General features: G+C 41.6%; 1 protein-coding gene across 2 annotated transcripts in view; it reads right to left on the bottom strand.

Moving 5' to 3' along the window:
- Positions 1-3,815: 3,815 nt before the first annotated feature.
- LOC127424526 (solute carrier family 12 member 5-like) overlaps positions 3,816-27,682 on the bottom strand; it is a 75,898-nt gene continuing 52,031 nt past the window's right edge. Inside the window, exons 13-26 of one of the 2 annotated variants that reach the window (XM_051669842.1) lie at positions 27,266-27,384; positions 25,860-25,958; positions 25,236-25,355; positions 23,471-23,575; positions 23,137-23,305; positions 22,810-23,005; positions 12,431-12,600; positions 10,678-10,809; positions 10,470-10,577; positions 9,572-9,697; positions 8,956-9,170; positions 8,472-8,486; positions 6,691-6,824; positions 3,816-6,545 (exon numbers count right to left, since the gene is read on the bottom strand). In XM_051669842.1, coding sequence (XP_051525802.1) covers positions 6,454-6,545; positions 6,691-6,824; positions 8,472-8,486; positions 8,956-9,170; positions 9,572-9,697; positions 10,470-10,577; positions 10,678-10,809; positions 12,431-12,600; positions 22,810-23,005; positions 23,137-23,305; positions 23,471-23,575; positions 25,236-25,355; positions 25,860-25,958; positions 27,266-27,384 — 1,800 coding nt within the window. In that variant the 3' untranslated portion in view covers positions 3,816-6,453. The remainder of the gene's footprint in view (positions 6,546-6,690; positions 6,825-8,471; positions 8,487-8,955; positions 9,171-9,571; positions 9,698-10,469; positions 10,578-10,677; positions 10,810-12,430; positions 12,601-22,809; positions 23,006-23,136; positions 23,306-23,470; positions 23,576-25,235; positions 25,356-25,859; positions 25,959-27,265; positions 27,385-27,682) is intronic. The other variant, XM_051669843.1, reaches the window with a different exon arrangement.

The raw sequence follows: 27,682 nt of genomic DNA, 5'->3' as shown, positions 1-27,682 counted from the left end.
AGTACTTTTGTGTTGCCCTTATGTGGATTTTGGAACTTTTGGCACCCATTCACTTGTATTGTATTCATTTGTGTTCAGCAGATGAAAGAAAGTCACACACATCTAAAAAGGCATGAGGGTGAGTAAATGATGAGAGAATTTTCATTTTTGGTTGAACTAACCCTTTATGATATATTTAGATAAATAAAAGAAAATTTGATCAGTACTGTTTTTTTATATCATTGTGCTTTATAGTATGTGTCTATAGTCATAGTGATGAGAATGTATTGTAGAAGCTTATGATTGTGTATGAAAGTTTTTTATGTCCCTAATGTTCAAATTTTTTCTTATGCAGTAGTTTTTGTTACTTAAAAACACAAGATGTCTTGAGACGTTGTTGTTTGTAAAGTACATGACCGCTGTTAGAACAGATATCACTATGTCTGTATTATTCAAAAGAAAATATTATATTCTGGTTGTAAATGCAAGAGGTACTTAAGAATATAAAGGACATATTTTTTCACATCTTGGATAGCTCCAGTTCTATTGGTCCACAATATTTTTCAGCCTCATTTTTAATTTGAAAACAGGACTACCCCCTAATGCAATAAAACTGAACATAAATCTAAAAGTATATTGTAAAATGTCAACCACTGTGGTAACACTTTGCAATAAGGTTCCATTCGTTAACATTAGTTAATGCATTAGGTATCATAAACAAACAATGGACAATATTTTTTACAGCAATTTTTTATCTTTGTTAATGTTAGTTAATAAAAATACAATTGTTCATTGTTTGTTCATGTTAGTTCATAGTGCATTGACTAATGTTAACATGTACAACTTTTGATTATGTTAGTGCATGTTGAAATTAACATTAACCAGTATTAATAATTCTGTAAAAGAATTGTTTATTGTTAATTCATTTTAACTAATGTTGTTAACTAATGTTAACAAATGGAAACTCATTGTAAAGTGTTACCACTATTGTAAAATGAACTATTGTAAAACTGATCAAGAATATGGGTATTTCCGAAGACACAGTTACGCTTGTACTGCTTTTTAATGGTATCTGTTTTATCCAGTGTCTACTGAAATATTGCTAACAATCTTGCGTCAAATGCATGTAATTAAAAAACACACACAGATATTTTGTGCTGCATTTTAGTCTCTGTTAATTGAACCAGCTTTGTTCATCACTTATTTCCTTTGCCCACGAAAGAAAACACAATAATTGTTGTAATAAATGACTTGAACTTTATTGCATTTTGTGCAGACAAGTCTATAATATGGTCCAGAGAAACCATTATTCATAGAACATAGAAGCATTTGATAAGGTAAAACAATAATTTAAGATATTTAGTTTAAATATATTTTCATATAACACAATTGAGACACAATTGTCTATTTATTTTAAAATATTAAACTTGCATGGACACACAAATTAAACATCTAGGGTAATATAACTATAATGTGTCATATATTTACAAAAGTAACTACCGGTACCTATTTTAACCTTTCTTTTTCCTAGAGTGATATGTGACACACAGTCATACACATAAACAGAAACACGCCACCTCTTTCCACGTTACAATCACACTCACAAACGCACACCATTTTGACTCTGAATCCTTGTTCCAAGGAGTGCGAACTGAAGCAGAAAACATAAAACACATCACTAATCAAGACCACTTTCTTTGGATCTATGTTTACTACCATACAAAATGAGTCACTGCTCTCCTATGGATAAAATAGAAATGCTCAATTCTTGCACATACTGCTGGGAAAATTTCAGAAGTTCTTTAAGGTGCGCGTGTATCTTGTTGAGGCCTGGAGACACAAAGATGCTGAAAGGGAACAGGTACACGGAAAACAGTTGAAAGATTAATGACTGACCTCCATCAGCCAATCAAAAGTCAAACCTAAATATCTCACTCTGAATATCCATATTAACACACCAGAACAAAGCAACTGTGGTAACTTCTGGTCATGTCCAAACTAAGGCTTCCCTTGATTAAAAGAATACTTTATCCAAAAATAAATATTCTGTCATCACCCTCATATCGTTCCAAACCCAAATGAACACACACAAAAAAGAAGTTAGGCAGAATATCATCCTCAGTCACCATTTACTTTTATTATATTATAAAATAGTGACTAAGGTCCCTAACATTCTGTCTAACATTTCATTTATGTTCCATGAAAGAAAAAAAAGCCATATGGGTTTGGAATGACATGAGGGTGATGACAGAATTTGTATTCTGGGTGGACTATCCATATGGAAGTATATTAATGACTAATGTCTTTGATACAAAAGCATTTTGAATTGCACTAATTGGAGAAACCTTGGCAGTTGAAATTTTCACTTTTATACTTCCATACTGTATATTCCTTCAAGTCTGGCTAAATAGCCCCCTCTGTGTTGAATCCAAGGACATACAGCTTTCTTGAAGAGAGTTTCACATTTTCATACACACTGCTTCAGCAAATACTCTCAACTAATCTTTAGCACCTTCTTAAAACACCTGCAATTTCTTAGGAATCTAATTCAGTTAGCTGGTTATTTTATAAGCCCTGTTAGTCCACTAGACCGCAGTATACCAGAATACCATTGTTGAAGGATAGTTACAAGTCATCATTGCATAAAGAGCACTGTGATTCAACTAGATGGATAATAAAATAACCTAAACGTTTACTTGGGTTTCCCTACAACAAAAGTGCACATCGAGAGCAAAAAGAGAGATATATTGGCATAAAATTACAGACATATTAAATGTGAATCAATGTAGAAATGTAAAAAAGAACCACCAACTTCACTTTGAATGTTCACAGTGCTTATTTCTAGTTATGCTTTGGCCAAATTGGGGTAACTTTATAGTTTACTATCCATTTCAGGTGAAGATAAGGAACTACATGCTTTGCAATGTTTATGACACCTTATGTCTATACAGCCTTGGAAAAGGATAAGACAAATCTGATAACATAATAAAGCCCTTAGCATCAATGTGATTTCAATTCAGATATTCCATATTTCATGAAGAATGGGACATCAGAAATCGTCCTGTTTGCAGAGTGAAACCTCTGTGTCAAACAGCATAGCATGCAGCCAATATGGCTAAATCTCTGCTTTGTCCCAGCATGTTTTCTTTGCATTATTTGATGTGGTAAAGTTCCAACTGAATTGCAAGCCACCCTGGCAGATAATGGAAGCTCTGATTTTAATCTCTAATTCTTAAGCAGCTATAAACAATTCAATAGAAAGTAATTTGAGACCCTCAAAGAATTTACTAAACTGTAATTGCATAGGACTCCAAAGAAGCCAGACTTGTCTTTTGTGCTGTAAATACTAACAGCAAATGCAAAAAAGATCCTTCAAAAACAGTAAGATAATAATTTCAGATATAAGCAATGCATTAGCAATAAAATTGGAAGAATTGTGATAGGTAGCTTTTATTATATAATTTGCAATTTCCTGTTTTGGATAAAAAGATGAGTTGGTTCTGCATTGGTGTAATGGTAAAGAAAATATTCCAAGCTATAATTTAAATGTTGCAAACAATGAATTAGCTAAAGAACAATCCTATAAACTTAGACCATAACCATAATACCTTTAAGAAAATATATTTTAGGATTTACCCATTTCAATTTCATAATAAAATTGCATCAAATTGAATTGATGAATCTTTAATAAAATGAAATAAAAAAAGACAAAAGATTTTAAGCTTTATTAATATATATATATATATATATATATATATATATATATATATATATATATATATATATATATATTAACATAACACAATTCAATTTGTTATGAAATTGAAATGCGTAAATCTTAAAAATAGGCTAAAATATTTTTTGAGTATACTTTAGTGTAAACTTTGACAAGACTACATTTGAGGTACGATGAGGTAAGCTTAATACAAATTCGGACAGACTGACAATGGCATCGTGATAAACTCTCATTTTATTAACTAGATAATCTAGACATTTTTCTAGTAGAGTTGTAGTACTCAAAACCCTGTAAAATATTTTGTGAGAAATCACTTTCAACTAACTTGGGTGTCTGAATACACACTTTCAATATAATGAAAATAGTCTATAAATATTCTTTTCATACTTTTTGCTTTCATTCTTTAGTTTTTTTTAGGGGGCAGGGATGCGATATATTTACATTTGAATGAAGGTAGCAGCAAACTCAGCACAATTTGATTTGAAAGTTAAAAACATACAGTTAGTAACATATTTGTCTTTTTAAAGTCTCACAGTTACACACAACAATATTTGTTTTACTAGCCTATTAGGTTTTCTAATATATTTCTTTTTTTCATCATTGCAATTTTACAAACTCTTTTGTTAAATTTGTTTTATATTTTCTATTTCTACCACACATAAACTAAATATCTCGTGCTCGTGATTTGAACAGTCTGCATCACTCTTTCACAGATGATGCTTATACGTACTGTAGCAAATTAGTGTCTTTACAAATGTGAAAAATAAAAGTAAATCTCAGACATTCATGACAAACATTAGACAAATATTATGCTGTTAAAATATATTTTTGTTAACATCTGATCTGGTGAAAAAGGATAATTTCTGTGAGAAAATGTTACTAAGATAAAACTGGATCTGCTTTACAAAATAACTGGTAATATCAGATACATGATATGTGTTAATGTTACAACATCTAACCCAGCACTTTCCTTTTTTATATGAAAATGTAAAGATAAGAATTATTTATTTGTTTTTGTTTTTTTAGATGTTCTGTTTATGGTCTTCATATGGCACAATATTTTATGATTTGGCAAGAGATGTAAATTCCATTTTTAGACCATTTTTACAATCAATCAAATAATAAATATTTTTGTAAATAAATATTTTAAATGTAAATGTTATTTTATTCCCTTTTCTATTTACATTCCCTTAAGATATATGTAATTCTACTGTTTAAATAAGACTATTCAGGGTTATATCTGTACTGAATATTTAAACTGTATATGGGTTTTCATTATACAGCAGATTCTATTCAGATTTTTATAACTCTCATTCTCCACAGTATGTACACATATGTGTGGATTGAGCAATACAATTAATGTCTAATATGTCTACTATTTTTCAGTTCCATGGATTAAGTGAACATATTTATGAAAGGAACAAAGTTGTCAATATTCTGCGATTAAAAACCCTCCAAATCTACACCAGTACACACACACAGAGACAGTCACACACTCTCATGTTGTACATGACTTGTAGAAGGCCGATGTAGACAAGAAGACATGCAATAATGAAGGGCAAAGCTGATAGTCACTGATCCAGAAGTAAAAACCTCTGGAGTGCTTACACCTGGCTCACAATAAACCCTGGTCAGTTCTGTCCTTGGTGTAAAAACACACCTTAGACAATTACATGGTACACTGGAAGACTTTTTTCAACAAATAAATAGTTCACCTCTCTATTCACCCTATGACAAACAATAGAACAATGGAGTGACAGTAGAGGAAGAAAATCATTAGCTATATAAAGTCTAACACGCTGTCCTAACCAGTGGGTTACAAAAGTTTCCAGGGACAAGCAATTTATCTGTCCACACCGAAAGCAAAAATGCTGCGCACTTCACATAAACAGCCAAGAAGGAAATATTTGATGTTTCATATACAGCTATGTGGAAGCCGATGAGAATTCACTGTAGATGGGGCTACACAATGCGTTGCAGCAAAAATAATAACCAAGCGATCGACAAAGTGTGCTGTCGCTCAACGCATTTGGTTAGGACACTGTGTTATGGTGTGGTCATACTAGATTTTGAGATCTGTTTACTTCCATTTATACTGTATGCATATAAATACATACAAAGAAATGTTGGTATAATTTCTTTGGTAAACTTGGTAAACTTTGACTGACGAATTCTATTAGCAATAAGGTGTTTGACCAATATATGATCTAAATGTCACAGATTGACCACTTGGCTGAAAATCAATATGTAGGAAACTCTCAATTTAGCGTTCTTGTTCTATATGAAAAAACATAAACCTTAAGTAATTTTGCATGCTTAAAATCTAGTCTGGCCACCCCTTAAGAGCTTTGTGTTCTCAGAAAAGTTCATATTAAATAAGATTAGAATGATTGAAATTTTGGTTGGGTGTCACTGGAAAACATCTGAAAATTAGTCATCAGAGTGTATTAACAAAGACCATCTCAATCTTTTACTGAACTGTGAAATATGTAAGTTGTTGAGTTCATGAGCTGAGAAATAAGTCAATAAAGATAAGATCCAAAGATAGAGAGATAATATGTGTAAAAGAATGTGAAAGAAGTGACATCTACTAAGCTGGTGTCTTTTTAGAGGTCTTAGACTATGTAGTGCAAAGTCATCTGATATGTGCTGGGGCGTTATTGCTCATGGTGTAGGTTGGGGTTCCTGGGGCATTCCGGCTATGCAGTGAGGAATATTTGGTGGGTGAGCTGAGCCTCTCAAGAGTAGATGGTAATGACCTCACGTCCACCTCCACGCACAAGGAGAACCCTGTTGAGACCTTCAGTCAAGACCTCAAGGAACTCCATGTCTGCGTATCTGAAGTTAAGAGGCAAATTTTGAAATTTACATGAGAGCAGTCCATGACATAAATAAGCATGAAGCTACTTGATTGTAAAAGAGACAAACAAGTAAAAAATTGGTAGACAGACAAGGGGGAAAAAAAATAAGGATACAGTTCTCTTCTCCAGTGCGGTTCTTAGGTGGTCCAGGCAAGTTAAGCAGAACTAGTTTAGCTTCTTGTGACTTCTTAATGATGACCTCATTGAGCTTCTGTGCATGGTGCATGCGTCTCACATTGGACTGATTCCTGTGGAAACGTTGGGGGAAAAGGCATTGCAAATATTTATTTGTCAGTGTGAGATATGATTCATACCAACATTTTTAGCATTTTTCTGCTTAGCAGGAAGATATGAAGGGGCCTATTTTAAGAGCGCTATGTCTTTAGCGCAGCGCTATGCGATACGTCATACATGCAAATTCAGTGGGCATTGCCATGAAGTTTTGATATTTTCGTGGAAGTATGCACTAAGTCTAGGCGCAAGTGGGTTGGTGAAATTGCACTCGCATAGCACTAATATGTTTTGTCAATTGCAATTTAATTCTGAGGTTCTTCTCCAGTTATTGCACCGACTGCATCCTATTAGATACTCCAGTCAAGCAATGTCGATAAATGAAGCCTATTCATAAAAATTTGGTAGTGTAAATGGGCTGTATGCACTGCATTAGAAGAATTGAAATATGGACCATTTGTGTCTTACATTCTTTTGCGAAATAACTACGTCCTTGCTGTGAACTCTCTCCTGTTTTGTCTGCCATCGTTCCAGTGCTGTGTTTAGTGGTGAAATACTACCGAGCATGTTTTTTTCCACCTGCCTCGAGGAATCCCCTGCTCTGTGACTGTATTGTTGGCTGAACTGCTCAGGATCGCGATGTGTTGTATGTGTTCTCTATTGCCCTTTCTGGGACTGTTTGCTCTCATCTTGTTTGCCCGCATCTCACCCACGGTCTTGTTACAGGACGCTTGAAACATGCTTGGCTGCTCATTGTTTATTGTTATGTAATGTATATGTGTTATATGATTCTCTATTAAATGTTTTATGTTTAATTTCTGTACAGCATCCTTTGGCTTTGGACAGGTGCTATACAAAATAAATGGTAACACTTTAAAATAAGGTTATATTTTTACATTAGTTAATAACATTAGTTAACATGAACTAACAATTAAAACTTTTACAGTATTTATAAATCTTGGTTAATGTTAATTTCAACATAACTTACAAAATCAAAAGTTGTATATGTTAACATTAGTTAATGCACTATGAACTAACATTAACTAAAAATGAACAATTCTATTTGTATTAACTAACATTAACAAGGATTAATAAATACTGTAAAATATATTGTTCCTTGTTAGTTCATGATAACTAATAAATTTACTAATGTTAACAGATGTAACCTTATGCTACCAAAGAAACATACTGTATAATAATAATAATAATTGTTAATCATACTGATCTAATGACACACGAATCATGGCTAGTATTAAAAGTGATTGATAGCTCTTTGATCATCTGCTGGTGGAATCCCCAAACTTCAAATGCAGGAACTGAGTTTAGACTTTACATTGAAAACAGACGTGGTTCTCAAACGTCTGAGCGCAATGACCTATTTCTCAGGAAAATTACGCTTTGCACCACTTCATTAACACACAATACACCCACAGTTTGTGCACATACACCCACAGATAATGCAAACACTCCCACCAGCTTAGAATTAGCGCTCTCACAAAAATTAGATAAGACGCAGCGCTACGAGCAACGGCATAGCATGGTCACGAAAAAGGAGCCCGAAGTGTGCATTCATGTGTGATAATAATTAAATGTGCCCTGTTTTACTAAATATACAAAGGGAATCTAATGAAGTAGTATTAGTATTGGCTTGAAAGTGTACTCACAGGTTCTCCCATTCCCTGAGGCATAAACAAAGGAAAAGAAGGGTGAAAATAACAGTGAACAGAGAAAAACTGAAAAAAAGAAAAAGTACACAACACACTGACTACACCACATGTTATGTTTTTAAATTAGTGTGAAGACCACAGGAAATAAAAATTGCAGTTTTGTGTCTCTTAATCCATGTCTGTTAGCTTAGTCTTTAAAGTCGTCACTAAACATCAACACCAACACAGAGTCTTTCTTGCATTAAGAAGCCTAATTGACTTTTTTAACTGTTTCTGCAAAGGACTGACTAACATCTTATCCTCTTATCCAATACAATTGAACAATGTTTGATTGAACATTTCCTTTATAACTTGGATCCAATTTTTGATTGATCCATTGATTGATTAATTTGACCTTCCCTGTTCACCTAATTCAATACAAATAATCTAGAGATAGCGTTGCTCCATTCATTTAGTAAAGACCTTCATTGGCGTGACTCACGGTTTCATGTTGAACATATCTTTTACACTTTCTGGGTTGGCTACTGCTGGGATATTGGCCTTCTCTGTGTCATCCGTCCAGGTCATCTGCACCTCCTGTCCAGGAGTTATGACCGCTGGGGTGGGAGAGGTAGGGGAGGTGGGGCTAGTGGGGGTGGGGGTGGCATTTTTTTCCTGAATGAGCTGAACCTGCCAAGGATGGGAGAGATGGACAGACTGAGAGAAAGGTAAAAAGAGTGAAAGGGTAAAAAGGGATAAAAAAAATAGAGAAGTGAGAATTGTCTCTTTTCTTGTAGCCTCATTTTTCAGAAGGACAGAGAGAGAGAGAGAGAGAGAGAGAGAGAGAGAAAGATACACTTCCAGGGTGTTAACAGAACAAGGAGATTTTCTAGTAGATAATGACTGAGAGAAGAGAGATAGAGACAAAAATAGAAAGTGATAAAGAGATGCTATCTTCATGGCCGACAGGTCCATGCTATCAACTAATCGGCAAGTCAATGGCACAGAGAGAAGAAGGGCGTGATTTGCTCAAATGGAAAACAGGTACAAAGTCACTCGTTGAATGGATAACCGCATAGAGAAAGAAACAGAAGGAGAGACAGGGAGAAAGAAGCTACCTCCTCCTCAGGTTTCTCTTGGCCACTCCCCACCACTGACTCCTCAGCGATACTCCTCTGAGTGTGCAGATTTGAAGGGTTCTTTCGCCGAATAGACCCACGAGACACATCTGTGATGCTCTGAATCTGTGACGAGAACACCAATACTTTTAGACTGATTAAAGGTTAAGAAACACACATTTGATTGGTTATTGCTAGGGCTGTCAATTTAATGTGTTATGAAATTTAGTGGGATTAATTATAAAAAAATAATAATAAACAAAATGTCATTAAGGCAAGTTATAAGACAAGTAACAGACTTATGTTCAATGATATGAAACATTATGATTTCTTAAGACACTTTTTGTATTGTCTTATCAATGAGGTTGTCTGCCATGTGATTAATTGCAATTAATTTGATTAATTAATTGACATATGTTATTAATTCATTTAAAAAAATTATAGATTGACAGCCCAAGTTACTAACCAGAGAATGGAAATCTCACTGAAGAGAAAGATTAAATTGCATCTCCCGTTTCTTTTAATCATTCATGATCCCAAAACAGAAAACAAACCATTACCTAATGGTAACAAAAGTATTACAAATATTACTGAAATATGATTGGATGAGCCATGTTTGAAGCCATAAAATAGCTAACACACACACACACACACACACACCTGTTATCATGTCAGTTAAATTCAATATTAGCATACCATTAATACCATATATAGCTACAATATCACTCACTAATGAACTACTTGGTGGAGAAATTGTTTATTTACTCAACTTTGTGCCAAGCCAACTCTTGTGGGTTATTGCTTTAATGAAAATGAATAGTTGTTAGAATAAGAAATTTTTCTATGTTCTTTGTCTGTCAATATTGTGACTTGACTGGCTCAGTAGGAGTATGAGTACCTCTCTCTCTCGCTCGTTCTTGGTAAGATGCATCTCCTTGAGGATTTGTGATCGCTGCTCCATCACCAGGGTCTTTTCATAGGTGTAGGCCGAGATGTCACTGTCATGCTTGAAGCAAAAAATATACAAGGTTATCTTGTGTTTGTATGTATGGATGTGTGTCTTTATGCATGTGTGCAGAGGCTGTGTGTGCATGTGCGTTCCTCACCATTTCCACCACCTCCACCTCAGCATCAAGCCGCAGGTGATACAGGAACATTATCAGGTCTTTCTTCATTTGAATGCTGTTGTCATCCATCTGAGCCACAGTGAAGATACGCATCTTACACTTCCTCCACACCTAGAAGCATGTGCATTAATACAATCAGTTCTTCATTATAACATTACACATAAATGTAGCACAGACAGTAATTGCCCAGGACAGTGATCAAGTCCTACTCCCTGAACCCTAAAATATCATCTATAGATATATATTCACAATTTCACACTCTAGGCTGGAGTACTTATTAAACTGTAAACAGATCATTTAAAAATGTGAATTTAATGTAGTCTTTGTTTAAAACCCTAGCGAACTGCCTTGCTATCTGTCTGCATAGGCAACAACCTTCTAAGTTGCATCCAAATGAAAATGCAACTTTAAAAGTGAACGAATTGAAACGCTCTTCATGGGGACCAATTTGTGTTAACAGTCAATCTCAGGTGGCACACAAATAATGCTTCTCTCGTGAAGTGCAATACATTCCTTTGATGAATGCAATTAAATTTAAAACTGAAATAGACTTCTTTATTTTAAATTAAATTAGGTAGACGTTTATCTTTCTTAAAGGAATATTCCGGGTTCAATACAAGTTAAGCTCATTCGACAGCATTTGTGGCATCATGTTGATGACCACAAAAATACATTTTGACTTGTCTCACCTTTTCTTTAAAAGGCATTTACAATGGAAGTGAATGTGGCCAATTTTTGAATGTTAAAATACTCACTTTTTCAAAAGTTTAGCCACAAGACATAAACAATATGCGTGTAAACATGATTTTAGTTTGATAAAATCGCTTACTAACCTTTTCTGTGTAAACTTATATACTTTGTTGCCATGACGATGTCAACAAATCCCAAAACCCTAAAATCACTTTAAAAACAATGATTTAAACAAGTTTACAGCTTAAGAAGAATTAATGTAAGTGCTTTTATAAAATGATAAGCTTTTCTTTTTATAAAATTAAATTATAAGATTTCTGCCTTTAAACCCTCCAAGAATTGGCCACATTCACTTCCATTGTAAGTGTCTCAGTGTAACCTCGATTTTTGCTTTTTTTAAAGAAAAGGACGGACGATTCTAAATACATTTTGTGATAATCAACATTATGTCGATTGAGCTTAACTTGTATTAAACACGGAATATTCTTTTAAGGAAACATTTGCAGATTACTTCTTTTCACAGTGTAAGCACGCTACCATTATTTAAAGTCAATAAAATTGCCACAAAAAAACCTTTTAACCTCCAAAAAAATCCAACATGACAGAAACTTCTCTAAATCCCAACATCATAACATTAAACACTTACAAATCTCCTACTTGTATATTTTGCATTGGAAAATATTAAAATAACACTTATTTTCAATAATTACTCTACCAATCCAGTCCCATGCAAAGCATGCTGGGAACTGAAGATCCCACAAGTTGAGACCAAATGCTAAAGAACTGTGTTGCATTAAATAATTTAATTAAGCAAACAGTAAAAATCAAGTTGATTGAACATTTCATAGCAATGTGATCATATCAGTGTTTGATGACTATGTTTAATTTCACTTGGACTTTTCCTAGATTGTTCTCATCTCAAAGATAAATGTTTTAAGTTGATTTTAAGTGTATTGGTTTAGTTTTTCAAAAGAGCTGCTTTACTTTTTTTCCCAATGTGCTAACTGTGTGTGTTTGTAGTGTTTGTTGTGTGTGTGTACACCTTGTGTTGGCGCAGAAGAAAGGGAAGAAGCATGAGCAGGCCTCCATCATGGACAATCCACCACACATCAATGTGTCCCTCAGTGAAACGTTCACCATTTGACGGATATGCAGAGATGTTTTTCGGCACAAGTAGGGCTAAATGAGCCGCAGTGGTCTCCCTAACAATCTCTGTTGGAAAAAATGCCAATAAACACAACACACATTTGATGAATGGTACTGTACATACAAAAGTATGTGTGTAGTTAATATTTATCTATGCAGATATGTGCCTTTAGGTCAGATCAAATCAAATCACTTTTATTGTCACACAACCATATACACAAGTGCAATAGTTTGTGAAATTCTTGGGTGCAGTTCCGAGCAACATAGCAGTCATGACAGTGATGAGACATATACCAATTTATAATAAACATCAGATTTACACAACACAATTTAAAATCGAATATACACATAATTACACACAACACAATATACAAATAATAACATACAATGTACAATATACAATACACACAATAAAGAATACACTTAAAAAAAATAATTAAATAATAATAAAAAAAATAGTATATATAGTATATATAAAATATACAGTAGGTTGTATTGTACTGTATTGACATTCAGGCTGTCGGTTGATAGTCAGTTGCCACTGTGTTGTTAAGAGAGAATATAATTTATGACAGTCCTGTGTGAGATAATAAGATTAATAAAGTGCAGTGCTGATGTATATTGATCGTGAGAGATCAAGAGTTCAAAAGTCTGATTGCTTGGGGGAAGAAGCTGTCGGAGTCGGCTGGTGCGGGTCCTGATGCTGCGATACCGCCTGCCTGATGGTAGCAGTGAGAGCAGCCCATGGCTCGGGTGGCTGGAGTCTCTGATGATCCTCTGAGCTTTTTTCCCACACCGCCTGGTACATATGTCCTGGAGGGAGGGAAGCTCACCTCCGATGATGTGTCTGACAGTTTGCACCACCCTTTGCACGGCTTTGCAGTTGTGGGCGGTGCTATTGCCGTACCAGGCGTAGATGCAGCCAGTCAGGATGCTCTCTACAGTGCTGGTGTAGAACCGTGTGAGGATAAGGCGGTTCATTCCAAACTTCCTCAGCCGTCTCAGGAAGAAGAGGCGCTGATGAGCCTTCTTCACAATGGCCTCAGTGTGGACAGACCATGTGAGTTCCTCAGTGATGTGGACACCGAGGAACTTGAAGCTGCTGACTCTCTCCACTGGTGCTCCATTGATGGTGATGGGGCTGTGTTCTCTTTCTCTTCTCCTGAAGTCCACCACAAGCTCATTTGTCTTGCTGACGTTGACGGAGAGGTTGTGCTCCTGATACCAGCATGTCAGAGTGTGCACCTCCTCTCTGTAGGCTGTTTCATCATTGTCAGTGATCAGACCTACCACCGTTGTATCATCAGCAAACTTAATGATGGCATTGGAGCTATGTGTTGCCACGCAGTCATGTGTGTACAGGGAATACAGGAGTGGGCTGAGAACACTGCCCTGCGGGGCTCCAGTGTTTAGGATCAGTGATGAGGAGATGTTACTGCCCATTCTAACCACCTGGCGTCTGCTTGACAGGAAGTCCAGGAGCCAGCTGCACAGCGAGCTGTTTAAGCCCAGAGCCCGGAGTTTCACATCAAGCTTGGAGGGCACTATGGTGTTGAATGCTGAGCTGTAGTCTACAAACAGCATTCTCACATGTGTTCCTTTTTTCCAGGTGGGAGAGAGCAGTGTGTAGTGTAGATGCAATGGCATCATCAGTGGAGCAGTTGTTGCAGTAAGCAAGCTGCAATGGGCCCAGTGATGGAGGCAGCACAGAGCAGATGTAATCTCTGATTAGTCTCTCAAAGCATTTGCTGATGATGGGGGTCAAAGCAACAGGACGCCAGTCATTTAAGCACGTGATTTTGGATTGCTTTGGTACAGGCACAATGGTGGACATTTTGAAGCATGTGGGGACCACAGACAAGGAGAAGGAAAGGTTGAAAATGTCCGTAAAAACACCAGCCAGTTGGTTCGCGCACACTCTGATGACGCGGCCCGGAATGCCGTCTGGACCCGTGGCTTAACGGATATTCACCAGTCGGAAGGATCGGATTACATCTGCTACAGAGACGGAGAGTGAACTAACCTCTGCAGCTTCGGCCGCGAGAGCTCTCTCCGCAAGGGTGGTGTTATTTCCCTCGAAACGAGCATAAAAAGTATTTAGCTCATCCGGGAGAGAGGCAGTGGTGTTCACGGAGGAGTTTTTATTCCCTTTAAAGTCCGTGATGATATTAATTCCCTGCCACATGCTTCTAGAGTTGGTGGTGTTAAACTGTCCTTCAATCTTGTTCCTGTACTGGTGTTTTGCTGCTCTGATAGTTTTTTGGAGGGCATAACTGGCTTGTTTATGCTCCTCCGCGTTCCCGGAACTAAAAGCGGAGGTCTGCGCATCAAGTGCCACGCGAACATCGCTATTTATCCATGGTTCCCTATCTGTCACTCACTCGACGTTGTGTCGATGTAGTGACACTAGGTGTCACTCTTGGGAGCCCGAGACACCTCTGGTAGTTGCATGCCACTCCCCCGGACATACGTGTATAAAAGGAGCTGGTATGCAACCACTCATTCAGATTTTCTCTTCGGAGCCGAACAGTTATGCTCATTGAGCTGAATTCTACTGTTCATTCAACTCTGCTGGATCTGATGGCGCATTTCAGCGGCTTCTCCCTCCTCTGCACTGGTGCACTGCAGAGAACTCCCCTGGGCGAAAACAAGAGAGTATATTTTCTGAAAGAGCTTTTTTCCTCTTAAAGAGTATATATTTATCTAAAAGAGTGGCACACATGGAACGTCTTTTTAAAGACGCGTCTTTTTAAAGATTCCTTTCCGATTGTGTGTTATTCCTGGTTGCGGTCGTTATCTCTCAACTTCGGATGGTCATGATCGCGGTCTTTCGTGTCTGGGCACGACCCACATGGAGGCAGCGTTTGTGGAAGGTTCATGTTCTCATTGCAAGCAAAATGACCATGGCAACGTTGTGGTCGCGGCTTGCCTCGGTCCTTCTACCTACAGGCTAGCGCGGCTAGCACTAGGGGCGATTTGGGGACCCCAATGTGATCGTCTCCGCCGGGTATCCCCCCACGGACCTCCCATTCCCCAGCACGCTCGTCTGCCCCAATCGGGCTTCCGGATGAGTTTGCTGGCTCGTCTCATGGCTCGTCTGACTTCTTGTTCGGATCCCGCGAAGATGATGAGCTCTCGAGCGCAGCATCGGAGATCGGGCTTGTCCAGTCAGACTCAGAAGCCTCAGCTGGGCTTCCACCCTCAGGGATGATTGCCCAGTCACAGGCCGATGCCAAAATGACGGACATGATTTTCCGGGCAGCCGCGAGCGTCAGGTTAGAGTGGAACCCTCCGCTCTCCCCTGAACCCTCGCAGCTTGATGATTGGTTCCTGGGCTTGCGGTGCTGCTCAAAGCAGCCACGCCTTGCTCCAGTGCCATTCTTCCCGGAAGTGCACGAGGAGCTGACGAAATCATGGGAGGCACCTTTTACTGCCTGGCCCCGATTCCGCAGTTCCCCCACTCTCACTACCCTCGATGGCGGGGCGGCCAGGGGCTATACGGTGATTCCCCTGGTGGATAAGGCACTCACGGTGCACCTATGCCCGCAGAGCGCCGCCACCTGGCGCAGATGCCCTAAGCTCCTGTCCAAGCCCTGTAGGCTCACGTCGTCCCTGACGGCTAAAGCCTACAGCACTGCTGGACAAGCTGCCTCTGCCCTGCATGCCATGGCTCTCCTGCAGGTCCACCAAGCCAAGGCGCTGAAAGAACTGCACGAGGGTAGTTCCGCCAAAGATTTGATGCAGGAACTGCGCTCGGCGACCGACCTCACTCTCCGAGCGATGAAGGTCATGGCGCAGTCTCTCGGGCGGACAATGGCCACACTAGTGGTCCAGGAGCACCACCTTTGGCTCAACCTGGTAGAGATGGGTAAGGCCGACAAGACACGGTTCCTTGCTGCCCCCATTTCCCAGGCTGGCCTATTCGGCGACACCGTTGAGGACTTTTCCCAGCAGTTCTCGGCAGTGAAGCAGCAGATGGAGGCAATCCGGCACATCCTACCCCGGCGCGGCTCAAGATCCCACACCCCGTCTGCTCATCGCCAAGGGCGTCCCCCTACGGTGACTGCACTGGCTCCGCCGCAGCCCGCCCCTTCGGCCCGGCCCCAGCGTGGAGCCCACCGCAGGAAGCAGATGCCACCCGTCTCACAGCCGGCACCTAAGAACCCACGGAGATCGTCAAAGCTCCCCTGAGACGGGCGACCCAGAGACAAAGGAACCCACTCACCTGGAGCTGGTAAGAAGACCACTCCATCCCCCGGTGGAGGGCCGGGCAGAAAATCTTTTGTTGCCTTTTTGTTTGATTTTGCCGCATGCCCAAGTGGCTACGGCACCCAACAGTTCAGCAAAAGAGCGGCTCCCTTCCTCCCTGGGTCACATACCCGGTGTGCACGGTCGTCACCACGACTACCGTCCACGGGTTTTTTTCTTGCAGGATTGGTGTTCCAGCGGTGGTCTTTCCGCCCCTGAGTGCCCAGCTATGGCACACAGCCGCCCCCGATGTGGCAGTCTCCACGGGTTACGAGGACAGGCCTCTTCCTCCCCATCCCAGGCTGTTCCAGGGGTGGACACAAGGAGCCAGGTAAGTGCTTCTGGTCCCTAGACTTAGCACGGCCATGACGTGGTGTGGCACCTTGAGCTCCGCCCCACCGTGAGGCCCCACCTACCAGTACGTCTGACGACGTTGTCCCCTTGGTCCCCCTTGCGCGGAACTTGGACGCATGGCTTGCGCTTTCCAATCCGTCATTATGGCTGATCCGGACCGTCCGACTCGGCTATGCAATTCAATTCACCAGGCGCCCGCCCAGGTTCAGCGGTATTCACTTCACCTTGGTCAAGAGTGAAAATGCTGCTACCTTGCGTGCGGAGATCGCTACCCTCCTACGGAAGGGTGCGATAGAACCTGTCCCTCCAGCCGAGATGAAGAAGGGGTTTTACAGCCCCTACTTCATTGTAATGAAAAAAGGCGATGGGTTGCAGCCAATCTTGGACCTGCGAGTACTGAACCGGGCCTTACACAGACTCCCATTCAAGATGCTGATGCAAAAATGCATTCTGGCGAGCGTCCGACATCAAGATTGGTTTACGGCGTAGACCTGAAGGATGCGTACATCCACGTCTCGATCCTTCCTCGACACAGACCCTTTCTGCGGTTTGCATTCGAGGGTCAGGCGTATCAGTGCAAAGTCCTCCCTTTCAGCCTGTCCCTGTCTCCTCGTGTCTTCATGAAGGCCTCAGAGGCTGCCCTTGCCCCGTTAAGGGAGTTGGGCATTCGCATTCTCAACTATCTCGACGACTGGTTAATCCTAGCTCACTCTCGAGACATGTTGTGCGCACACAGGAACCTGTTGCTCTCTAGGGCTTCGGTCAACTGGGAAAAGAACAAGCTCCTCTCGGTTCAGAGCATCTCTTTTCTTGGTTTGGAGTTGGACTCAGTCTCCTTGATGGCATGCCTTACGAACGAACGCGCCCAGTCGGTGCTGGCCTGTTTGAAGGCATTCAAACAGAAAACAGCGGTTCCACTGAAACTTTTTCAGAGGCTCCTGGGGCATATGGCATCCTCAGCGGTGGCCACCCCGCTCAGGTTGATGCATATGAGGCCGCTTCAGCACTGGCTCCAGACTCGAGTCCCGAGATGGGCATGGTGCCACGGGACACATCACGCCGGTCTGTCACCGTCTTTTCAGCCCTTGGACCGACCTCTCATTTCTACAGGCAGGTGTTCCTCTAGAACTGGTCTCCAGGAGCGTCGTGGTCACGACAGACGCCTCCAAAATGGGCTGGGGCGCTGTTTGCAATGGGCACACAGCCGCCGGCCTGTGGACGGGCCCGCGACTGCATTGCCACATCAACTGCTTCGAGTTGTTGGCAATTCTGCTCACCCTGCAGAGGTTTCGACCGTTGATCCAGGGCAAGCACGTGTTAGTTCGGACAGACAACACGGCAATGGTAGCATATGTCAACCGCCAAGGCAGTCTCCTCTGGAGTCAGCAGCACTTCAAGTTACTGCGAGCCACTCATATCCCGGGCAACCTCAACACTACAGCAGACGCGCTGTCACGGCAGGTTACCCTCAGGGGAGAGTGGAGACTCCACCCTCAGGTGGTCCAGCTGATTTGGAGTCGATTCGGACAGGCACAGGTGGACCTGTTCGCCTCCCAAGAATCCTCACACTGCCCGCTCTGGTACGCCCTCACCGAGGCTCCCCTCGGCATAGATGCGCTGGCACACAGCTGGCCCCCTGGTCTACACAAATATGCGTTTCCCCCAGTGAGCCTACTTGCACAGACCCTGTGCAAGGTCAGGAAGGACGTGGAGCAGGTCATCCTGGTAGCACCCTACTAGCCCACCCAGACGTGGTTCTCGGACCTCACGCTCCTCGCGACCGCCCCCCCCGGCAGATTCCCCTGAGGAAGGACCTTCTTTCTCAGGGATGGGGCACCCTCTGGCACCCATGACCAGACCTCTGGAATCTCCATGTCTGGCCCCTGGATGGGACCTGCGGTGGTAGACATGATCACTCAGGCTAGGGCCCCCTCTGTGAGGTGTCTGTATGCCTTTAAGTGGCATCTGTTCGCTAAGTGGTGTTCTTCCCAATGGGAAGACCCCCAGAGATGCGCAGTCGGATCAGTGCTTTCCTTCCTGCAGGACAGGTTGGAAGGGAGGCTGTCCCCTTCCACCTTGAACGTGTATGTTGCCGCCATAGCAGCACACCACGATGCAGTCGACGGTAAGTCCTTAGGGAAGCACGACCTGATCATCAGGTTCTAAGAGGCACCAGGAGGCTGAATCCCTCCAGACCGCGGCTCGTCCCCTCATGGGACCTCTCTGTAGTTCTTCAGGGTCTACAGAGAGCCCCCTTTGAGCCTTTGCAGTCAGCTGAGCTTAAGACACTCTCCTTGAAGACTGCCCTCCTGACTGCGCTCACTTCCATCATGAGGGCAGGAGACCTGCAAGCGTTCTCTGTCAGCGAAACGTGCCTGGATTTCGGTCCGGGTTATTCTCACGTGATCCTGAGACCCCGACCGGGCTATGTGCCTAAGGTTCCCACCACCCCTTTCAGGGACCAGGTGGTGAACCTGCAAGCGCTGCCCCAGGAGGAGGCAGACCCAGCCCTTTTGTTGCTGTGTCTGGTGCGCACTTTATGCATCTATTTGGATTGCACGCAGAGCTTTAGAATCTCTGAGCAGCTCTTTATCTGCTCTGGTGCACAGCGGAAAGGAAGCGCTGTCTCCAAGCAGAGGATCGCCCACTGGCTCATTGGCACCATAACTATGGCATATCATGCCCAGGACATGCCGCCCCTGGTAGGGCTATGAGCCCATTCTACCAGGGGTGTAGCGGCTTCCTGGGCCCTGGCCAGGGGTGCCTCTCCAACAGACATTTGTAGAGCAGCGGGCTGGGCAACAACCAATACCTTTGCAAGGTTCTACAACCTCCGGGTGAAACCGGTTTCGTCCCAGGTAGTGGCACGCAATACAAGCGGATAAGCCTGGGATAACCAGCTGGGTGTATCACTTGCACATAGCGCCTTCCACCTCCTTTTGAGCTGAAGACGAGCGCCATTAATTCCCAGTAGTGTTCACAAGTTTTGTTCCCTGGTTGACTTCCTCCGAGCCCTGTGGCAGTCGAGTTTTCAGAGAGGCGGTTCCCTGTAAGGCTAACCCCATGCGATATATATCTTCCGCTAATTCGTTTCCCTGTTGGCAAACTGCGTCTTCCTTGGGCAGAGCCCCTCTGCCCCAGTCTCCATGTTTGTAGTAACTCCTCCCCCATTGGGTAGGATCTACCTTGAAGACTCTCCACATGGTTGGAAAGACCATGTGACGTATTCTTCCACTTAAATATCCCCCCCTCTTTGGGTGAGGTGTGGTCTCCACTGTGTCTTCCCCTTGGGAGGGACACCCCCCTGACTAGACCTGGTGGCCCAGTTGGATAATCCCCCTTCTTTTTTAGAGAGTGGAAAAAGAGAAGGGGAAAAGAGGCCACGACTGGGTTAAGCCTGTCTCTATCTCTTGGGTAGTTGACTTGTCCTCAAAAGGGCCGTTCGACACTCATAACTATGTTGGGGGAGGTTACGTGTCAACCTGGTGTGCTGGCTATGAGGCACACAATAGTCTGCCCACCACACACCGCCAGCTCACGTAACACAGTTCAGCCAATTGTGGCATTTCGTATAGGGACCCCTAGTGTCACTACATCGACACAACGTCGAGTGAGTGACAGATAGGGAACATCGTGGTTACTTGTGTGACCTCCATTCCCTGATGGAGGGAACGAGACGTTGTGTCCCTCCTGCCACAACGTCGAACTACCCGCTGAAATGGCCGGACCTTATATTGGCTCCTCAGCATAAAACCTGAATGAGTGGTTGCATACCAGCTCCTTTTATACCCGTATGTCCGGGGGAGTGGCATGCAAATACCACTCGCCAATTTTCATTGGCCTTTTATCAAAGACCAGAGGTGTCTCGGGCTCCAAAGTGTGACCCCTAGTGTCACTACATCGACACAACATCTCGTTCCCTCCATCAGGGAACGGAGGTTACACAAGTAACCATGACGTTTCTGGCTGGGGTAGATCCGTATTGTTTTGGTCAGAACAACATCCTCTACGCACTTTCTGATGAAACACGTTACGCTATCACTGTAAAGCTCGATGTCGTCATTAGAGGTGGACCAGAACATCTCCCAGTCTGCATGATCAAGACAGTCTTGTAGCGAAGATTCTGATTGGTCTGACCAGCACTGGATGATTCTGAGGGTGGATGCTTCCTGTTTCAGATTCTGCCTGTTAGCGGGCAGAAGCAGAATGGAAGAGTGGTCCGATTTGCCAAATGGTGGGCGGGGGAGATATTTGTAGCCATACTGGAAGGGAGAGTAGCAGTGGTCCAAAACTCTGTGCCCTCGTTTGTTGAAACTGATGTGTTGGTAGTATTTCGGTGCTATTGACTTGAAGTTGGCTTTGTTAAAGTCCCTGGTCACAATGAACGCAGCTTCAGGGTGAGCGGTTTCCTGCTTGCTTATACTCTCATACAGTTCCTTGAGTGCCCGGTCTGTGTCGGCTTGTGGCGGGATGTACACAGCAGTGATAATGACCGCTGTGAATTCCCTCGGTAGCCAGAATGGTCGACACAGAAGCATGAGAAATTCCAGATCAGGAGAGCAGAAAGACTTGATAGAATGTACGTTCCTCTGATCATACCAGGATTTGTTGATCATAAAACATACACCACAACCTCTGCTTTTACCTGAGAGGTCTTTCGCTCTGTCCGCTCGGTGCACGGAGAACCCCGCGGGTTCGATGGCTGAATCTGGAATCTCTGCAGACATCCAAGTTTCCGTAAGGCAGATAATGCAGCAGTCCCTCTTCTCTCATTGGAAAGAGATCTGCGCTCTCAGCTCGCAGAGCTTGTTGTCCAGAGACTGAACATTTGCCAGTAGAATACTGGGTAGCGGGGATCGATTTGCACGATCTCTTACTCTGATGAGAATGGCGGCTCTGTTTCCCCTTTTCCTTATGTGTTTCCTTGGCCGGGCTGCCCAGACAGAGGGCTCCGCTGGCATGTTTGTAAACAGCGGGTTGGCATTGAGGAATTTTAAGTTCGATTTTCGGTGTGTAAAAAAGTGTTTGTCTGTCGTAGACAATAAGGCAGACAACATCCAAGACAAAAAAACATAAGAATTGTAAACAAAACAAACAAAAAACTACAATGTTGTGTCGGAGCTCGCAACGCAGCAGCCATCCTCGGTGCCATCTTGAGTCATCAGATCGCTTTTTATTGCTTTTTATCATTTTTACATTCTCATAACAGTTCATCTTAAGCAGTAAAGCTACATTACCACAAAAGTAATGACAACATGAGTTAAAAGAGCATGCTTGCTCTCAATTCAGCATTAAAGGTATAGTTCACCTAAAAATGGCGAAATTAACAATGTTAGCCTCAGTCACCATTCACTTTATGTGTATGCAAAAAATAATAACAATCTGTAATTACATGAAAAACATGAAAAAAGTGTTATTCACATTTTGAATAAATGATGCATTACTGATCTGCCTATAGACTAATTTAAACACAGCTGATTTGCCTTTGCATTCATGCACACATCGGCCCAAAAAATGTGTTTGTAAATAGAAAATACTGGCACAATGGGAGAACACCTAAATGGAATGCAGTAATTGACACTTTTCATGATTATATAATTGCGACAGCTATAATTGTAATCTCTTAATAATTATAAATGTAATTTCAATGCCCAACTGACACCATTGTCTTACCAATGAAGTTCCTGCAACGGTGGTGCTCCTCAGCCTGTTTCCAGTTCTTGGGGAAGCTGACCAGCACAGTGTTGTGGCGAAGGCCACCGAGTCCTCCAGCCTGGATCAGGTGTGAGGTGGCATCCCGAAGGTTAGAAGAGATCACCACCTGACTGAACCCCTTCACCTTCTCAACCTCCATCAGCTTCCTTAAGGACTGAGAGATTGAGAGAGACAGACGGCGGGCAAACAGTCTGTTGGTTTTGTGTAATAATGGATCACTGAGCTCAGTTTGGCCTCAAGTGTGTTCAGTTTTGATTCCATGTGTGTGCTAATGAGTGTGCATACTTGGTCTGCTTTCTGTGCCTGTGGTTGGTTGTTCAAGTAAGTGCCCTCCACACATGCCCCCACGATGGTCAAACCTTTGCCCGCTTTCAGCTGATTGGTCAGCGACAGCAGTCGAGGTTGCTCTACATTCTGTTCCCCATCCAAACCCACAAGCACCAGAATCTGTGGTCTGGGAAGTTGAGTAAATGAAAAATGAAAAATGAAAATAAACTCCCACTGTTTTGGAGGAAAGTTTTAACTTGTGACCATATAAGTTACTACATACTGTATGCTTATATTGCAGATTAAGAAATAGTATCTCTTTGTACAGGTACATTTCTGATCAGGCACTAACCTCCAGTTTTTAGTGTGAGGAGGACCCTCCTCCAGCCTCATAAGAGCAAAGCGGGCAGCACTGAGAGAGATGCCACGTATCCCATCACCCCACTCCTTCTCTGCCCTAAAGAAAGGGAACATATAACCACGTTAGGTGTATAGGCTCCAATATACTCACAGCAAAGTTCTTGTTCTAGGCTCGGAGCAAAAAAAAGAAGGCTGAAACAGTCGAGCAATGGTATACTGTTTATGGACATTCGGATACCACCCACGATGCTAGATGCCGTGTTTAGAGAAGCATTTAAATATGAGATGCACACTGTCCTCCTAAAAACAGACTACATGTAAAACAATGACTAGTGTCACATTAAAATGTGACCTTTATTGAAGTCCCTTTCAAGGCAACTCAATCCACTCGGTGGCCATCTTTGATAAGCTCCAAGGCAGGCTGGGCGGCTATTTTCTATGTAAACAAGAGGCATAAAAGTACAGCTCCTATCTACTTGAATGGGAAAAGACCAGACTATAATTAAAGAATTTATTTAAAATCAGCAGTAAAATCTGACAGCAATGGTATCATAAATTGTGCTTCTTTAGCTCAGATCACACTAAAAAAACATTATTTTTGAGGCTGATTCAGCTAATGCGCACGCGTGTTCTCGAATTGACTGACATGCGATATCTGTATCTTGAGATTGTGATTGGCTCTTTTACTTGTAAGGTGGGACTTCCTTTCTACATTCGTTGGCCATTGGGCGTTCCAATTTCTCCCATTCATTTTAATACCAGTGGTCCATCTCTGTTAAACTGTCTCTGCTTTTATGTGTTATCAATTACTACATGCCTCATTCTATGAATAGAATGCACATGAGATAAAAGTTTGTTTTAACCACTTATGATTGAAAGTAACATCTATGCAGTAAATAATGTGTAATTTGTCATACATTCGGCATTCATGGGGCTAATGCTAACGCTAACATGCTATATGTGAATTACCTGAAATTTTGCACTGGCAAACTGTTCTCAACCACTGAAAGGAACTTTGAAACATCTTCTTTTTGGACATATTTTGTTCGAACCCTTACAAAAAAACAAAACTAGCCAGCCTAGCCGCAAACTTGCCGCAAATTTGCCGCTTCTTATTTTCACATGCAAATGAGCTTTTGATTTGCCGCAAATGTTTGCCTGAAGTTTGCAGCTCTTCACCGGTAGTGGTAAACCTCCAGCAAACCTTTGGCAACAATGGACAATGCCGCAAGTTTGCCACAAAGCTCATTTGCATGTGAAAATTATCAGTGGCGAATTTGCGGCAAATTTGCCATGAACTCTTGATTTTCGTAAGGGAAATTATGTCACACCTGTTCTTTCTTCGATTTCGCTATTGACACCTTAACTCTCTTCCTAAAATAGGGCAGTAATTTTTTGCAGTCACTTTTTATTTTATTGTTGCTCAGGCTATTAGTCAACTCTAAATTAGTTTAGAGACAAACTTCTGCTCATTTTTGCATATTTTTAGGTTAAAATCATTAATCAGCATCATCCACTGACAATCATCTGAAACTAGATAAATATAACATGCTATGCCTAATTATCAGTCACAACTGCAGGTCTTAAAATAGATCCTCTAACTAACAAAAATCTCATCCTGGCCTGAAAACTGTACAGCTAATAATGTTTTTGGCAAGAATGAGATTGATCTTGTTTATGTGAAAATCATTTCTTTTCTTTTCTTTTTTTTTTTTTTTGTCCAGTCTCTTCCCCCAGGGTCATTTACGTTTGCTTACCCGCAGAACTCGATGTATTTGTAGATGCAGCTAGCAATCACCATGGCAACAATGGCATAGTACCAGGAGCACAAGAACATAAGGGTAAGACACAAGCTCATGCCCAAGAGTGACAAAGCCCTGAAAAAAGCAACAACAAAAATCAGACAAAGGAGTAAAAAGTCTATCTATGTTTATTTGTCTATTCAGTGATAGTAACACTGGTTTAGTGATAGATGTGTTTGTACTAATTAGAGACAGGACTGGAAGTAGGGCTAAATTATGATGTGTCATTTCTGCAGCCACTATCAATAGTTTACAGGTTATGAGGGCCGTTTCTGAGCATATAGGGGACCTAAGCGAAATTCTGCTTGAAGGCCAAATACCCCCTCAATGCAAACCCAAACTCAGGTGCCTGGGGGGCCCTAAGCAACCACTTATAGCAGGAAAAAGCCCTGTAGGTTATTAATTAACAGAGTCTAGTCTGTTAACTTTCATCTCCTCAAATTAAGGGTTAGGTTTAGGGGTATGGTTAGCAGATAGAAAATATAATTTGCTCAGTATAAAAACAAAAGATGTAAATGGAAAGCTGCCACCATGATGAAACAAATGCATGTGTGTTTTTGTACATATGTGATTATGTACCAGTGGTAGAACTTGAAGCGTGGCCTCCAGTTAGGAGTTCTGAGAAGTGTCTGCAGGGCACAAGCCAGGTTTACAAACATATAGCACATAAGAAAGAACCTGTTGGAGAACACAGAGCAAAAAAAGGAAAACGCCATCAGAATACGGTGTGTAATATACCATAAGTATGTCAATTTAAGATCTATGAAGTAAATTAATGGAATGCAATACTACTGGGGGCAATACCACTGAGTGCTGAGATGGCGTGAAGCCCCATATGTGTTATATAGCTGTAAAAGTTAAGTGTTCACATGCTTCTCGGACGCTGATGTATATACATTAAATAATTTGTTTTACATTAAAGGGCCTATAAAAGATAAATATAAACAGGGGTTAAATCAGCATTTTGGAGGTGGGGGAACTTTAAGAACTAGTGGTGATCCTGGTGCTCTGGGTGAGCTAAGAAATTGTTTTAAAAACAGAATGTAGAGCCGAGGAGGGCGGGGCCGGGCTGGAATGACGCACGCCCGGCCCTGCCCTCCTCGGCTCTACACAGGGCATATTTGGTTTTCTTTGAGCAAGTACTTTATGTTAAATGAAGTGAGAATATTTGCACCGGGATGAACTAAAACTGTATTCTCATATAAAATGGACAGCATGGTCTTATGAAAATTACGTTACACATTTGGCTGCAGTTTCCCAGTGAAATATCCAGCAGGGGGAGCCAAAAGCAAGTGAAATGTTGTCGTAATCAGATGAGGTGTTTAAGGTGAATAGTAGATGGAGGTTTTAATGAGTAAAACGTACCTCCCTCAGCTAAAAAAGAAATGAAAAGCACATTTTGTGAGCATATTCTCGCTTCTACGACATCTCATGTGTCAGCTTGCGTGCTTGACTGGTCTCGAACTGCATACTTCCAAGTCCAAAGTCCAACCCCAAATGAGGTGAGCTACCAGGGAAGCTAATCGATTGGAATAAGTGTGTAAATGAAGGTGAGTCTGTACTACAAGCGTTAAAATTTATCATTTTTCAAATGAGTAATAATGAGCAGTATGAGCAGTAAATAATAGAGCAAAAAATATGTGTTAATAAAGTCACATTCAGCCATTGTAGTCATGATTTGTGCGAAAGTAAATCAAATGCACTGTTGTTGTAGCTCCTCTAGTGTTAATTTCACCAAGAAACTGCAGTGAAATGTAGAATTCGGCATGTTAAAGTCAGTTTGCAAAAATGTAGTTATAGTAACGTTCATTCTATTATACTAGGTTGAAAATGGAATGGATTGACAACCAAACCTTCAATAATTTTTTTAATATTTGAATGGTGGTGGAACACCGTTCCAGATCGTTCCCTCCCAATTTAAACCCTGAATGTTTATGGCAACCATAATGAGCTGGGGTTGTGTGTTATTTGCTAGCGTTACGCACATGGAGAGAATGGGCGCAACTGCATCCAGGGAGGCAATAAGGATGCCACTCTCACAGATACAAGCTGTCAAGAGGAGAGCCCATGTGGGTTCACCGTTAGCTTTGCCATGGCCAAACACCTGTAAAACATGCAAACGTACAATATAAAAACGTATGCCTTAGTAGTTATGATTAGAGATGTTCCGATACTATTTTTTTGAGAACGAGTACGAGTACCAATACTTCATTTATGGTACTCGCCGATACCGAGTCTGAAACAGTTTATTTCAATTTTTAGCATCAAAATGGTGTTGAAATAAATGAATTCATTAAAACTTTAATCAAATGAAAATATAACAATAAATTTCCAACACAATATTATATTATTTTTTATTAAATTAGGTGCTCATATACAGAACCTCCAAAATACATCATTGA

Source organism: Myxocyprinus asiaticus, chromosome 33, assembly GCF_019703515.2.
Source record: "Myxocyprinus asiaticus isolate MX2 ecotype Aquarium Trade chromosome 33, UBuf_Myxa_2, whole genome shotgun sequence".
Taxonomy (NCBI): Eukaryota; Metazoa; Chordata; class Actinopteri; order Cypriniformes; family Catostomidae; genus Myxocyprinus; species Myxocyprinus asiaticus.
The sequence above is the reverse complement of the archived record's forward strand: the minus strand, read 5'-3'. Positions and strand labels throughout refer to the sequence as shown.